At 37.1% G+C, this 15,404-nt stretch overlaps 1 protein-coding gene across 2 annotated transcripts in view; it reads right to left on the reverse strand.

The window, feature by feature from the left end:
- LOC137408375 (ribosomal protein S6 kinase 2 beta-like) overlaps window positions 1–15,404 on the reverse strand; it is a 77,592-nt gene that overhangs the window by 30,531 nt on the left and 31,657 nt on the right. For both annotated transcript variants that reach the window (XM_068094879.1, XM_068094878.1), the window contains 2 exons: window positions 14,255–14,335; window positions 60–139 (listed from right to left, as the gene is read on the reverse strand). In XM_068094879.1, the coding sequence (XP_067950980.1) occupies window positions 60–139; window positions 14,255–14,335 (161 nt within the window). The remainder of the gene's footprint in view (window positions 1–59; window positions 140–14,254; window positions 14,336–15,404) is intronic.

Raw genomic sequence — 15,404 nt, forward strand, 5'->3', positions numbered from 1 at the left:
TAATTAAAATTTTGTATACGTTCATCTTTAAAGCTCATATTTTCTGAAGACTCACTCACCTCTTTCGAGAGCCGTGTAAAGAGATCACCTCCGCGTAGAAACTCGAGTATAAGATAAAGTTTACCTTCCGTTTGAAATGCTACAACCACCAGAGACCAGATGTACAAAATATAATTGTACATGCGATGCACAAGTTTAATTCATATGTAACTCAGCAATCACGTGCAGATAAGGTATCAAGTATCTTGAAGCTTGACACCTTATCTACACAACAAACAAAGAAGCATAATATCAACCAGAGCTATCCTGGTGATAACACTAGGAGTGTCTAAAATATCATAGCAGTGTTTTTATACTTGATATTGACCAGCTATTCCAAAACATTGTATCACTTAGATATATTTAAAGAGGAGTTGTCTAATTCAGCGCATTTATGAACGAACATACTGAGAACTGTGTCACCTTAGCTCGTGTTCCATAGATATACAGCCTGCGATGTGATTGTTAGCGTTTTTATAAAAGAATATTTGTGTTATGTCGGCATTTAACTAGAATCACGACCGACACAAGCGTATAGTCGCTTGAAGCAGGCAACTCGGAATAAAAATGGAACGCATTACTCAAGTAACACGAACTAAAAAAACTGACGGTGAGGTGTACGCTATGGCATTTTGAATGTTGCTATTAAGCAATGTCACATGTTCCATGTTACTTGATGTGTACTCACACTAAAAATCATGGAGAAAATTTAATAGATCAAATACCAACAGGTATACCGCGATCTTTCTTACAAGGGGACCGCCACTGATTCCACACACACGGAACATATACTCGCCACTTGCATGCGTGCATTGAGAATATGCTCGGTATGAATAGTACCTACCAAATGGTAAATCATACTGTAAATTGAAAATGAACTCAATCCTGATTCTGAAGCGCATAACCTATGGAGTCCTGCTGCCATGTTTACAGAATGCAGAACAAGCGCCATTGTGTAGCTCACTGAGCTATATAGTGGACAGCTATTTGTTTGAGTTCATGAGGCGACAGAGACTGTGGGATGGTAATCTATTCACAAAAAATGATTGCAGACATTGCAGAATTTTATTCACAATAATCAAAAAAGTTTTTATTCAACTACATGATTTGTGTTGACTTTTCACTGGCGGGCATGTTTTTTGGCTGACATCTTCTAAGAAAGATCCAGGTACAGTTGTACATCCCTTTATCAGATAAGCTTTCATCCGATAATATCACAGCCTTCATCGAATAGTAAAAGATATTTTTAAAAAAGTCTGACATTTGAATGTCGATGCTAAATCAAACTATCGGAATGCTGATGTTGCCATATGAACGAGTTTCCCCAACGGCCTCACCAGAAACCCACTATGGTCAAAAACCATATCAGGAAAAAGCCAATTCTTGTCTCCAAAACTCTAATTGTCAGTTCGTGGAACACAAGGAAAAATGACGCAAACAGGGAATTCGCCATCTGTTTATGGAAGGCTTACATAGAGTGATTATTAAAGTATTGACTCGCTACCAGGTGTTCAGCCAAGTTACGTGAACTACAATAAGATACATAAGTCGTCTGCTTTTGTTCTAATGATGGTTATAGTAACAACTGTTTATATACTTCCGGAGTAATGGATAGTTGCCGTATGACATATTAATGACAAGTTCACCGAGCTGCTGCCAAAAGGAAACATTTGGTAAAGAGGTTATGAACCTCTCAACACGAACTGCTGTCAGCAATGATTAGTCTATCAATGGGGTTTTTTAAATATACTGTTACGCAAGTGTGTTTCACTCATTCCAACATTTCTGTTTTTCCTGTCAATTCAAAATGTTTTATTAATTGTATTTAGACAAACATACTAACATAAGAACAAGAACGTGAGTCAAATGAACCTGTAATCATTTTCCCTTAATTGACGCCTTTCTGCATAAAAATATACATTTTGAGGCCAAAATTATATTGTTTATAGCTTCCATAGACGCTAATTATATCCCTTCTCGCCTAGTCAAGTATCTACAGTCATACTTCGACTTAGGAGCTTAATGCGTTCCGAGACTGAGCTCGTATGTTAATTTACTCGCATGTTGGTGCAATTTATTTATATATAGAACAATTAAATATATATTAATTGGTTTCCATACTCTAAAAAATGCAAATAAAACACTCAAAACAAGATATTGTAACAGAAAGAACATGTTGGTTATTGTACTAATTTACCAAATGCTTTCAAAAAGCAACAATTAAAAAACAATGCAAGGAAATGTGATTAATTCAAATGTAAAATTAAATACATACAATAGCAGCTAACGCTAGCATTTGCCAGAGAGGGAGATGTTATCCTTCATTACAACAGTTGACTTTGATAAATTTGGATTTTATCAATGTCTTAAAAGACAAACGTAGAAGCAAACCTAAAAGCAAACTTTCATTTTTAACTTAACGTAAATTAAAATTTCTTTGGCGTTCGTAGTTTGAAGTTTCTCGCTGGTTAGCTAATTTTTCCATTGTTTCGCTTTCACGACTAGCCAGCCGTTTTAAGATAATCTTATCTAAAGACCAGCTATTACAAAACATTGTATCACTTGGATATATTTGAAGAGGAGTTGTCTGATGAATATTTATTCAGTGCATTTATGAACGAACACATTGAGAACTGTGAGTGTCACCTTAGCTCGTGTTCCAAAGATGTACAGCCTGCGATGTGCCCGTTATCATTTTTATAAAAGAATATTCATGTTATGTCGGTATTTTACTAGAATCATGACCGAAGAAAGCATATAGTCGCTCAAAGCAGGCAACTCGGAATAAAAATCGAATGCATTACTCAAGTAACATAAAGTAAAACTACTGACAGTGAGGTATACGCTAGGGCATGTTTACTGTTGCTATTTAGCAATGTCACATCATGTTCCATGTTACTTGATGTGTACTCACACTAAAATCATGCAGCAAATTTGATAGATCAAATACCAACAGGTATACCGGTAAACTTTCATCCGATAATATCACAGCCTTCATCGGATAGTAAAAGATATTTTTAAAAATGAGTCTGACATTTGAATGTCAATGCTAAATTTAACTGCCAGAATGCTGATGTTGCCATATGAACGAGCCACTATAGTTAAAAATCATATCAGGAAAAAGACAATTATGAAACTCTAATTGTCAATTCGTGGAACACAAGGAAAAATGATCTGTTTATGGAAGGCCCACACAGAGTGATTATTAAAGTATAGATTCCTACCAGGTGTTCAGCCAAGTTACAATAAAATACTAGAGTCGTCTGCTTTTGTTCTAATGATGGTTATAGTAACAACTGCTTATATACTTCCGGAGTAATGGATAGTTGCCATATGACAAAAGGAAACATTTGGTAAAGAGGTTATGAAGCTCTCAACACGAACTGCTGTCAGCAATGATTAGTCTATCAATGGGGTTTCTTAAATATACTGTTACGCAAGTGTGTTTCACTCATTCCAACATTTCTGTTTTTCCTGTCAATTCAAAATGTTTTATTAATTGTATTTAGACAAACATACTAAGGATTTTGCACGAAATTTTAAGTATAAGAACAAGAATGTGAGTCAAATGAACCTGTAATCATTTTCCCTTAATTGACGCCTTTCTGCATAAAAATATACATTTTTGAGACCAAAATTATATTGTTTATAGCTTCCATAGACGCTAATTATATCCCTTCTCGCCGAGTCAAATATCTACTAGTATGCGAGGAACAGAGGTTGAAGCAGAAAAAATCTACTGTCATGCAATAAGAATGTGAACTAAAGTCAGATATCCTTTTTGGCAATTCAACTTTGATGACAAGCGCTAGTGCCATGGGAGTATCATTCCACGTGATCCAAGGCAATGTGAACCAAACTTCATCTGGGAAGCACTCGCTAGTGTAACTAATAACTTTCACAGTGCTGAGTCAAGGATTTCTGTAGATACACTGGACAACTACCAAATATGGCCATTGTTAGCAATATCAAGGTTAAATGACTAGAGGAAATGCAACTATCGAATGACTATAAAATATATTCATGCAAGATCACAAGCATGAGTGAGAAAGATCGCTACTATTATTACCTATTATTTTCGCTATTATTATTATTATTCTTTGTTTGAGTTATTCTAAATATGTAATCCGCTACAGCTGACCTATCGACCGACCGTACGACTGATATTGATTTCTGCGATACAATCACTAGAAATAGAACAATTGTTACAAGGTACGCTTAGGGGCTACACAAGCTCTTTTATACTTGATCCTGTCAGATTTGAAAAATTTCACAGGGAGATGCTGTGTGACTGAAATAGGGCCATTCATATTGTAAATGTTAATCATTGAAGGATTGTTTTTCTTTTTTTTTACATATTCTTGACCTTTCGATGTTTTTTACTAACCAAAGCTGAAATACGATCATCAAAATTGCCCAATGAGCTTTTGAGTACAATGTGAACCACTTTAATCATCTCACAACAGCGACACTAGTGGTAAACCTGTTCAGATGCAAAAAGATAGCTGAACAGTCCAGCAGTGCTACAAACAAGTATTCATATTTTAGGCTAGGATACAACCCCGCATACTAAAGCCAGTATACAACCCACATAGAGAAGCCAGTATGCAATTCTGGGTAATAGTATGTTCCATAGTTTCATGAACTTGTGCAAATGAACAAGAGGCATGATAAGTTAAAAGAACATGGAAGGAGGGCATTGATCCTTTTGAAATACCAATGCAGAAATGTTATTCAACACTTCTCCACCTTCTCACATTACCATTCCTTATCAAACATCACATCTCCTTCATTCACCAGACAACCTTTGAAATCTAATACATTTGCACAGCACACTACCATTTATATCAGGCTGATAATGCATACATAAACAAGGGAGATAAATCCTGATTTAGTTCAACACTTAGTAGTACAGTAATTCCTCAGTTCTCGAGATTAATCGTGACTGACGCCTAGCAAAAAGTGAAACACAGAAGCTAATAAACTAATATGTTTGTAATAAATTCACTTTTTTCATCAATCATACACATTTTCCGCATTTTCTGAGGCTCGATAGACAATTTTAAGGGTTGAGGGCATTTAAGAGATATGATTAAGAGTGTCATGAAAACTTTGTACTTTTACACGTTACTAAACGTAACAGAAAAACAGCGAACCTCGACAACTGCTATCACAATGCTCGTGGAGGGATCTTCCTGGAACAGAGTATGAGATAAATTAATGTATTTTAGTCTCTTTCGTTTTTAGTTTTTAATATTTTTTACCTTACGAAGTACTAGTGGTGCAAAGGCTGAACCAGCAAGTAGCAAGAGATTACTGTAAATACAGTCAAATATGGATAACTCAAACTTCACGGGACCGAGCGAAAGTGTTCGAGCTATCAGAGCGTTCAAATTATCAGAGCACTGTCACAACGTCTATGTATTTATTTTTTCATTAGTAGATAAATGTACATATACAAACTATAATATAAATCAAAAGCATAAATGGATTGTTTCAAATTAAATGCTTCTAATGTAGTTTAAAATGTTTTTATCAAAAAGTATAGATTTTTCTATCACTTGAGATTGGTTTGTTGTTTGAGGTGATGTTATTACCAGGACGGTTTTTAGATTAAAACTGGCAAAACTTGATCGTTGTTGAAATGCTCAGAAGAAAAACATCTTTTTCTTTTGAGCGTTTTTAACCAAGATAAATTTTGCCGCTTTTTCTTGAAGTTTATGCGAAGGTTACCTCACTTTTCCTTGCTTCCGAAGGGCCATCGCTAAGAGGATGTTTGGTAAAAATAAAATTTCACCAAACCCTTAGAAAAGTCGTTGACAAAAATATTTTGCCGATGGTGGTAACAACGACGCTTATGAACTATGAAAAGTTGATGTTTACCTCTATGGCTTGGAATAAAGTGATTTTCTAAAGCGATAACAACCGTTTCGGTAGCCGTTGGGCAAAAAACTGTTCGAGTTAACGAAGTTGAAGTCGAGTTATCTACAGCAATTTATTATTACGTGGGAACGGACCAAAAAACCGTTCGAGTTAACCATGTGTTCGAGCTATCCGAGGGCGAGTTATCCATGTTTGACTGTATAAAAGATAGGACCTCTGTTAATATCTGGAAACAGAAGTTGATTGTTTCCTACAGCGATGTTTGAATTGAATCAGACAATTAGATAGCAACACTAAAGAACAAATAAGCGAAATAGTTATTTTTAATCATTGTCTAAAGATGTTTGCTTTTGAAAAGTAGTAAGTTTATTGCAGCAGCGAGTACATAATATCTCACAAAAATTATTTAAACAAAAATGTAGTAAATAAATGCTATCGTATGAGAAGTATGGAAGTAAAACTTAATTTCAAAGACACCAAGCACGAAAAATGAACAAACATGTAACGTAAACATCAGTCGGCAAGTCTAACTGTGTGGAGGAAAGAGCAACCTCCATCCTAGCTACTGCAACACGCGACTCACTGCAGTGACTCAACCAGTCATGCATAATGAATGCGAGGGAGGGGAAGGAGAGGAGGCGGACATCGACCACCCACACAGTTGACCATAATCTTCACTCATCAGAGCAAGTGTGATAACCAAACATGTGGATTGATTTGCTGTCACGAACTATTAGCTCCTGTCAGCTATTCAAGAAACAGCCAGTGCGAAACCAGAGCAATATATATTTTACAATAATCTTGCAGATAAAAGATGTTGAGAGGTATTTGCACGGAACTAGCTAATAAAGTCTGACAGAGATGATTGTATACGCCGACCTGTGTGGTGGTTGAATGGTGAGGGAAGCAACCATGGAAAAGGCTCTGTAATATATGCTAAATATAAGATTGCCTTTGCAGAAAAACAAGCTTAATTAGATCAGTGATTTCTAAAACACGCCACATTATTGACCAATCACCTGGCCGATGAATAATTATATTTCTCACCTAAACTAATTGCACCAGAGTTTTACTAGGCTTCACTCGTTTACTGGTAAGGAAGCCTGCAGCACTTCCACTATACGAATATATGAACTCTGTAGTTGTTTGCGTGGTATATGTGGGGCATTAAGGCGTGGTCACACGAGCACCGAACCAACGTAGGATCGGTTCGGAGGCTGGTTCGGTTCGTGGCACATGTCACACGGCATCCGAAGTCACTTCGCTTCCTAGATACCATACGTATAGAGACAGGACACGGTTTCATTAGTAGTTGTTATGTATTTGAGTTAAATATTTCTATTGTAAACTAAAAACTTTGAGGAACAATTATAAATTATAATTACACAGCAGATTTATCAGAAGATCGTTCAGCTGCTCAAAATAAATCACTCGATACAAAGATTTTGCCAACCCTTCCCATCAACATAATTATATTTTTTTACTTGCATATTAATGTTTTTCTATGCTGAGTACATAACAAATAAAAACAGTCTTTATTATAGTATTGTGGTTTTACATAAATAAATCAGTCAACGATACTTCATCAGGATGAATATGACACATTACTTATATTCTACACGAAAGAAAATCACAACCATTCTCTTACATTTATGCAAAACTTAAGCGCAACCTCTTACATTTATGCAACACAATCACAAGTCCGGGTGAACCTTGTCGTAAATTGCTTCATGTTGTTTATTTAACGAAATAAAAGTATCGTCCCATTTCTTTTTTAACTTTACTCACACGCACGTAAGGAGAAATGTGACGCATGCTCGCTAGAATTCTAGAAACTTTAACCAGCCAATAAGAGCAAGGGTTCGGCCACGAAATTTCGAGCCGGACCGAAATGGTTCGTTTCGGCCAGAAATGTCTTCGGCCGAACTTTTTACAGCTGAGAGCGACGTCGTTTTGTGTCATTTAGTTCGGTTCGGCGCTCCTGTGACCACCCCTTTATTGTACAGTGAAACTCGGATAACTCGCCCTCAGATAGCTCGAACACGTAGTTAGCTCGAACGGAATTGTTTGGTCCGTTCCAACGCAATGATAAATTGCTTTAGATAACTCGACCTTAACTCCGTCAACTCCAACAGTTTTTGCCTCAACGTCTACCGAGACGGTTGTTATCGCTTTAGAATATCACTTTATTTCAAGCCATAGAGATAAACATCAACCTTAGTAGTTCTTAGGCATCATTATTAACACTATCGGCAAAATATTTTCGTTAACGACTTTTCTAAAGGTCTGCAAAAAATCAAATTTTACCGAACATCCGCTTGGGGATAGCTTTTCGAAAGCAAGGTAACCTTCAGATAAACTTAGACATTACATGAGAGGCCCCTTAACTTGCAACGAGCAATCAATGCTTTTGATTTATATATAGTTTGTATATGTACTGATAAATACATGCACTTGTGACAATGTTCTCATAACTTGAATGCTCTGATAACTCGAACACGTTCTCTCGGTCCCGTGAAGGTCGAGTTAGCCGAGTTTCACTATATATGGTTTGTCAACACATGAAAACTAGTGAGCATGTACATCAAAGAACTCTGTTGATCGATGTGACATCACAACAACCCGTGTATGTAGTCAAGTGGGCGAAATAATTAAATATTTATCTGTTAGTACTAATTTTTTCCTTACCATACACTGAGCTCTACAATATATCAGCATATATGCTTCAGCTGTCATGAAATTGCCCAATTGCTCGATATAACACGACCTCTTTGAGCCTTGGTGATTGCAAAAGCTTGGGGATAATAGGCGATCAAATATATCTCTATCATACAGATTACTACAAAAGTAATAATAGTGGTTGATGATTTTAAATTCAATGAATAATTCTTGAGCAATGTACTACATCTATGAAGTTCTGTCAAAATGATCATTTGGCAGCGTGATGGATGGCCAGCTACTCAGAGCGATGAGAGTGTGGGAGAGATTACCGGGTGTAACAAGTGGGATATTAGGATTAAACAGAGCACTGTCGTCCTTGTTACTAACTAGCTCTAGACTCTAGTACATACGGTCCAAACAGACGAGGGCAAGCTCAGGAAGCGACACTTCCTGTCGCGAGAAGAACAAACGTTGAGTGGAAAGAAAGCCGCAATTGATTGGCTTTGGCATGTTAGTTAGGTCAATCGCCTGGCACTAATTCTAGTCTGGGCCAAATTGTAGCCTAGAGAGCTGCTCTATATCAAACGACATAAGTACAACTAGTACACTCTGTTAATATTGCCATCAGAGGGTTCTGGAATGTATGTACACGTTCCTACACTATGGTTCCACGATGGGTTAATCAGCAAGTTTGCTTTGGAAGTGACAAAAGTCACAAGTCAAGCGAGTTAGATTACTCATATATTTTTATCGGCGGTTTCAAGTTGTAAATGATGGAAACGGCCTTTTCGTATGATTTGCGACACACTGCTATGATATTTTTTCCATTTTAAACAGTTTCCAAACATTCATCACAACATAGCGTCAGTGTAACCATGCGAAAAGTGTATTGCTGGATTCGCCCATCAAAAAAGTATGCTGCTAAGTGAGACAGGAGGGCGCCGTTATGACCTCTGATGCAGAACTTCTTCTATAGATTCTTTTTTGACAAATTGGCCACACAAATCCGCAACACGCATATTGCTATTGACACATCACACGGTAACGCATGGTGCTCATAAGTCTGAATCTGCACAATGGAGCCACAATGACAGGCTACTACCGAAATATCTCTTCACAATACTTAGGACATATACACATTGCGAAAAGATTGTGTTAACATAATCCGTACAGTGAACGTCCTTCAGAGCATCCTGAAGTGTAAAATGTTAATCTTATGGCTGGTAAACACTATATTAAAGTATGTCAGTAGTAATCCCACAATGCATCAGTGATCATCTGTGATAACATTGTTCCCATTAAAACATATAACAGATAGCAAACCCATCTGCATTTACATTAGTGAATAGTCTGCAGCACAGCATTCTTATTACACAATGCAGTCGCTGAAATACTAGTCCCGCAGCAACTGCCATGAAGAGATAAATACATGTAAATCAAGCCAATCAACATCACCGAAGTGGGGCATATTGCACAAACTGTCATGGATACACGGTGAAATAATGGGAAAGTTTGAAAGCTGCAATGTTTCCCGACATACCTGTGATGCCTCAGTGATGCCATTGGACTACAGCGCACGTGTCTATGAATAACAGCCGAGAGGACAACGACGACATACTGCGATACGGTGTGAACCAGCTTTAAATTAAGCGTTCGGTTAAGCCTTTGCTTGACGACAACAATGACTATCACTGACAATGCCATCAGACGAAGAATAGTAAACAAATGGATTCGATGAAACAGCTAATTACTCTGCCTTTTCGGAAGTGTAACTTCCTTGCCATTCCAAGACGAGTGTATGCAATCAATCAGAACAGTTATGCTTGAACAACGCACAATATAATCGAGGTGCACTGGCCAACTGTTTGATACATTATAAAACACAAAAAAACTGATCTTTAATCGAGGCTCTTATAGGTTTGTTAAGCATAACTGAGTTCAAGACATGGTGACCATATTTTTGTTGCATTATCCAAAAGGGCCACACATGACACTAGCACATTATAGGCATGTACTTACAAGCCAATAGCACGAGACCTAACCTAGCCTAACGGTGGCCATATTCGATGAGTCATCAACAGTTGGAGGAACATTAATATAATCGTGTTTCTATGCTTTGAATGAGTTGCCTGTTGCTGACGAATTCGCACCCTACCATTTCAACGATTTGGAGTCGCACTATACAGATCGTCTCCAGATCCACAATGTATCCCTCATAACAATACCTGCCAAAATGTACTCGTATTCGGGTCAGTCACTGTTCAACCCATGCGCAATCAACTAGTTTTACTAACTAAGCCAGGATGACTGATCACAATTTTATTTTCTGTGTTCCTTATTGCTGTACTCTATATTACAAAATATCAACAGAATTTACTGCTTAGTATTCAAATCTAAATTCAGAATCACAATCAATTCTAGCAAAGAACTTTAATTTGGTAAAGTAGCCTCTACTGGGGAGAGTTTAGCTGAGTATTATCGATTCGGTCGTGTCTCTATGATTTCGAAGTATTCTCAGAATGACTGCTTTCGCATAAATTTGACGAAACGAAATGGCATCGCATGCATTTGGATTTTACGGTTCATATGATCTGTAGTGGAAGCAACTCTGAACCCATTCGAAGAGTGGAAACACAGCGATTGTGTTGCTAGAGTACTAAATCTATTAGGGATTTTTTCGTCTTGCAAGTTTCGGAGTTGTATGCCTGGCACATGCTTTACCAAGCATACAACTCTGTGCTGAAGCAATCAACAGCATTTGACAGCGTGAACATAGCAGCAATAAGTATCATTGAAGAGAGCGTGCGACTTCAAAAGGATATAGAAAAACATATCACAATGTGCCTTAACATAACTCTGTATAATCCCGAGCCAATGCATTGATTCGACCATTCATCGGACAGTGTGATGCAATTTGAGGAATTTTGCTTCTGCTATCAAACAAAGGCAAATCAATGGGTAAAACTATTAAGCATTAATCGTTTAAAAACACCTCGAGACAATCGGCATCGACTCGAGCCAACCGGTCTCGCAGTCTGTAGCAACAGCATCAACTATCAGCTATGTGTGCATGCGGACATACCAGAATTTAGGAAAAGCTGAAGTAGTCGTTACGACTTGGCTGATGCGCTACCAATCGTTGCTGCCATAATGACATTGTGTCATTAGTAGAGTACTAGCTTCAGTTGATACATTACTTAAAGACAAACCTGCAAAAAATTTAAGCAGGTTTTCTCCGAAAGAATCGGTATTTTTCTACCATTTGCAACTTTTTATGTTTGAGGTCTGATGGCAAAGATGCTTCAAGTTAAAATCAACAAAACTTGATCGCAGTTAAAACACTCAAAGGAAAATACGTGTGAAATGACCGTCATTAGTTATGATTGTGATAGTTGATATCAGTTATTGCGTTCAAGTTGCAGGGTCACACGTACGTCTCTATTCTGTCAATCATTTTGCAACTATAGACATTATAATCGTGATTTTGCTTTACCCGAGCATTTCAATGCGATCAAGCTTTCAATCTTGAAACATACCGACAGTCAGATCACCGCAAACATAAAAAACAATCGCAAATGATAGAACAATACCAATGCTTTTTGATAAAATCAACTAAAACGTTGTATAAGTTCGTCTTTCAATGCAGTGTTTTGTAAAAGGAAAAAACCATTAAAAATGCCAGGCTATATTCCGGTGCAAAGAGAAGTGAATAAGTACTGCACAGCAAAGTCGAATGTTCACAATAAAAATAGCTCTATGGAGTTAATATATGTCTATGGAGTGCAAATAGCTCTATCAAGTGAAAATAGCTGTATGGAGAAAAAATAGCTATATGGAGTGACAATAGCTCTATGGGTCATCCTTTTACTAACTTAGCTCTCATCAGTTTGAACGAAATAGTAGCTTCTGCCACCATGTAAGATTTCCCTAATTACCGCCTCGGGCTGAGACCCCACCCCCACCCACGCCTGATAGCATTCCATATTACAACAGTAAAGACAAACTCCCGTTACACTATAGAGCTATTTATGGCAGGTGAATTAGTCGGTACCTATGCAAGTGATTACTTTTGTCGTTCGTGCTCACAATTTTATGGAGGCATAAACCAAAAAGGTTATTAAGTAGAACGTGGCTACCGCTTAAATAAACAGAACTTGCACACACTTCCCTCTCGTCATGAGCAAATATGGTAGAAATTATACAGAAGCAAAGCTATTTTATTTTGTAAAATGATGAAATCCTCTTAGCAAACTTCCCAGTAGTTTTCAAGGTTTGCGCGGAGCGATAAACAGCAGAGATAGAACACTGCATCTACTAAGTGTCACATTGTAAAAGCGGTATGTACCTCTTGACTTGGCAGCCATAACCTACCTCTGACTGCCAAGTAGCGTTCTACAAAACGTAACACTAGACTAATAAGGACAAGTCATTGATGATTCGATAAGTTGCGTTTATGATAATATAAAAATTTAATCAAAAAAGGTCAATACATTAAAATATCGACAAAAGTATAGTCATAAGTGACTAAGATGAGAGAAGCTAAATTGATGGAATCTGGTTGGTAGAGCGGCTGGTCGATCATGTCGTGAACACGGTAGTCATGCAAAAATTCGGCCCCGGAAAGATCGATTTAATCGCGCCAAATGTAGCTATAAAGCCCACAAAGCAAGAAATACATAGCCAAAAGTTAGAGGGTGCGTCATCTAATGTAGCGACCGACCTTGACACCCAGTTTGTGTGACTGCTAAAGTTTTCACTTTGATATTCAGAGATGTACATAATGAGACGTCATAGTTTAAAAAAGGTCAATATCACGAAGAGTCATGGGCCGATACACGTATATCACAACTTCACATTGTACCAAAATCAAAGCTTTATAAGTTCGATCAACTTGTGACCTTGGCCTGTGACACATTTATTTATAAATGTATCTTGTACTGACATTATGAATGATACAGCGAGGGTCAACTGCAATTGCGATTATCAGCTGTGACTCTAGGCAAGACACCATCACACGAGGACAGAGAATCTCATGAGGACAGAGAATCTCATGAGACTAATGTTTAGAAAAAAAATCAATAAAACTTATATTAACACCATCCCGTTTGATAAAGCAACGAATAAAGACACAGGAAGTGATGTTTAACACCATCCGGAAGGAAGTGATGTTTAACACCATCCGGAAGGAAGTGATGTTTAACACCATCCGGAAGGCAGTGATGTTTAAAACCTATCACGGTACGATTACATGGATGAGGCAGTTCCTTCATCACATTGTAAGACTCGTGTGGCTATATACAAGAGGTGGTGGTAAACTGGTAGTTACTACTCTATGGAGCATGTCATGCATTCAAAACTACTTGTGCATAGCTTGTGGTGAAGTTGGAACACACGGTATTTAAAGCATGTGATTTTGCATTCATTATTCACTTATTTATTGTTGGATCATTTTGACTTCAATAATAAATAGCCAACAATCTGTCATTTACCATAACTGGAATCAATTTTTCGCTGATCACAACCGTGTTTTCCTTGCGACATTTCTTCAGCGCCGTCTTGGTACCACAACCCATAAAGTCAACGAAGTCTGAGACTCATCTATATCATCTTTGACATCCTACTATCACCAGTCACATTACAATGGAAAACTGAAAATGGTCAGACAACTCACCATAATGTAAAGTCACGATAAAATTGTGATTAATTTCGGCTAATATGTCTCGTTCCATTTTGGTCCTAACACGGTCTCTCACTGAAATAAAACAAACCATGAAATAGAATGCATTTGATACATATTCAGGTATATAGGCCCTACATATACAAGATAAATAGTCAGTCTACAGTCTAACCTCGATTTACAATCAATTCTATTTAAAAAACCTTTTGGGCATTGACATAAAATAGTATTCATCTCAACATACCGAGTAGTTTCTACTACATGACGGATGAAATGTCTCAGATAATGCCAGCTTTCCAAGTAACAGTACATAAGCTGATAAAAGTTAAAAATAACACGGAAAAGTAACATATATATATATATATATAGAGAAAACTAATTTAAAATATGTTTAATATAAGAGCCTCATTATACCAATTATATATTTAATTTATTGTTAGATATAAGCATTAAGTATTTTACGCAGTATATAATGCATTATAATTTAAATATGAGTAAGTAGTTATTATGCGTATACATGTTCAACACTGGTTATACTATGTTATACTTGAACAGAATAAGTATTACTTGTTGGTTTTTGGCACTAAAACGAATAAAATGTCGTACAGTACATTTTTATCGAATATTTTGTTCTGACCTACAAATGTCTTGAGATATGAACCTAATATCATCCCTGTTTGGCTGTATTCTGTCAGGTCTATTTGACCGAATTAGTCGGAGTGCCATGGATGTGCTAAAGAGACATTTTCCGATTTCCATTTGGCACATTAGAGCTATAAATGGATATACTTCCTCCCCACTGAGGCTTTAATTCAACAAATATAGGTAGTGCTGTCAATACCAGTCAAAGCCATCAGTGTCAACCTGTTGGCTAATGGCAATAAAAGCCATTACTTTGTACATATCGGTCTTTGGTCACAAACGGAAGGCAGTGATCTAACGGGCAACGGTGACCAACTTATGGCATAATAGTAAAATTCTAAGGAGATCAATATAAGTTATTAGCATTCACTCTAAAAGGAACTGAGGCTAACAATGACATTTGGTTGGTAACTATCTGTAGAGTGGTATGGTAGGTATTTTGGTGTTAACATAAAGAATTTGTCAGTATGAGATATGGTATGATTTTATCACAGCTCTGCGT

The sequence above is a fragment of the Watersipora subatra genome, chromosome 11, assembly GCF_963576615.1.
Source record: "Watersipora subatra chromosome 11, tzWatSuba1.1, whole genome shotgun sequence".
NCBI classification, from domain to species: domain Eukaryota; kingdom Metazoa; phylum Bryozoa; class Gymnolaemata; order Cheilostomatida; family Watersiporidae; genus Watersipora; species Watersipora subatra.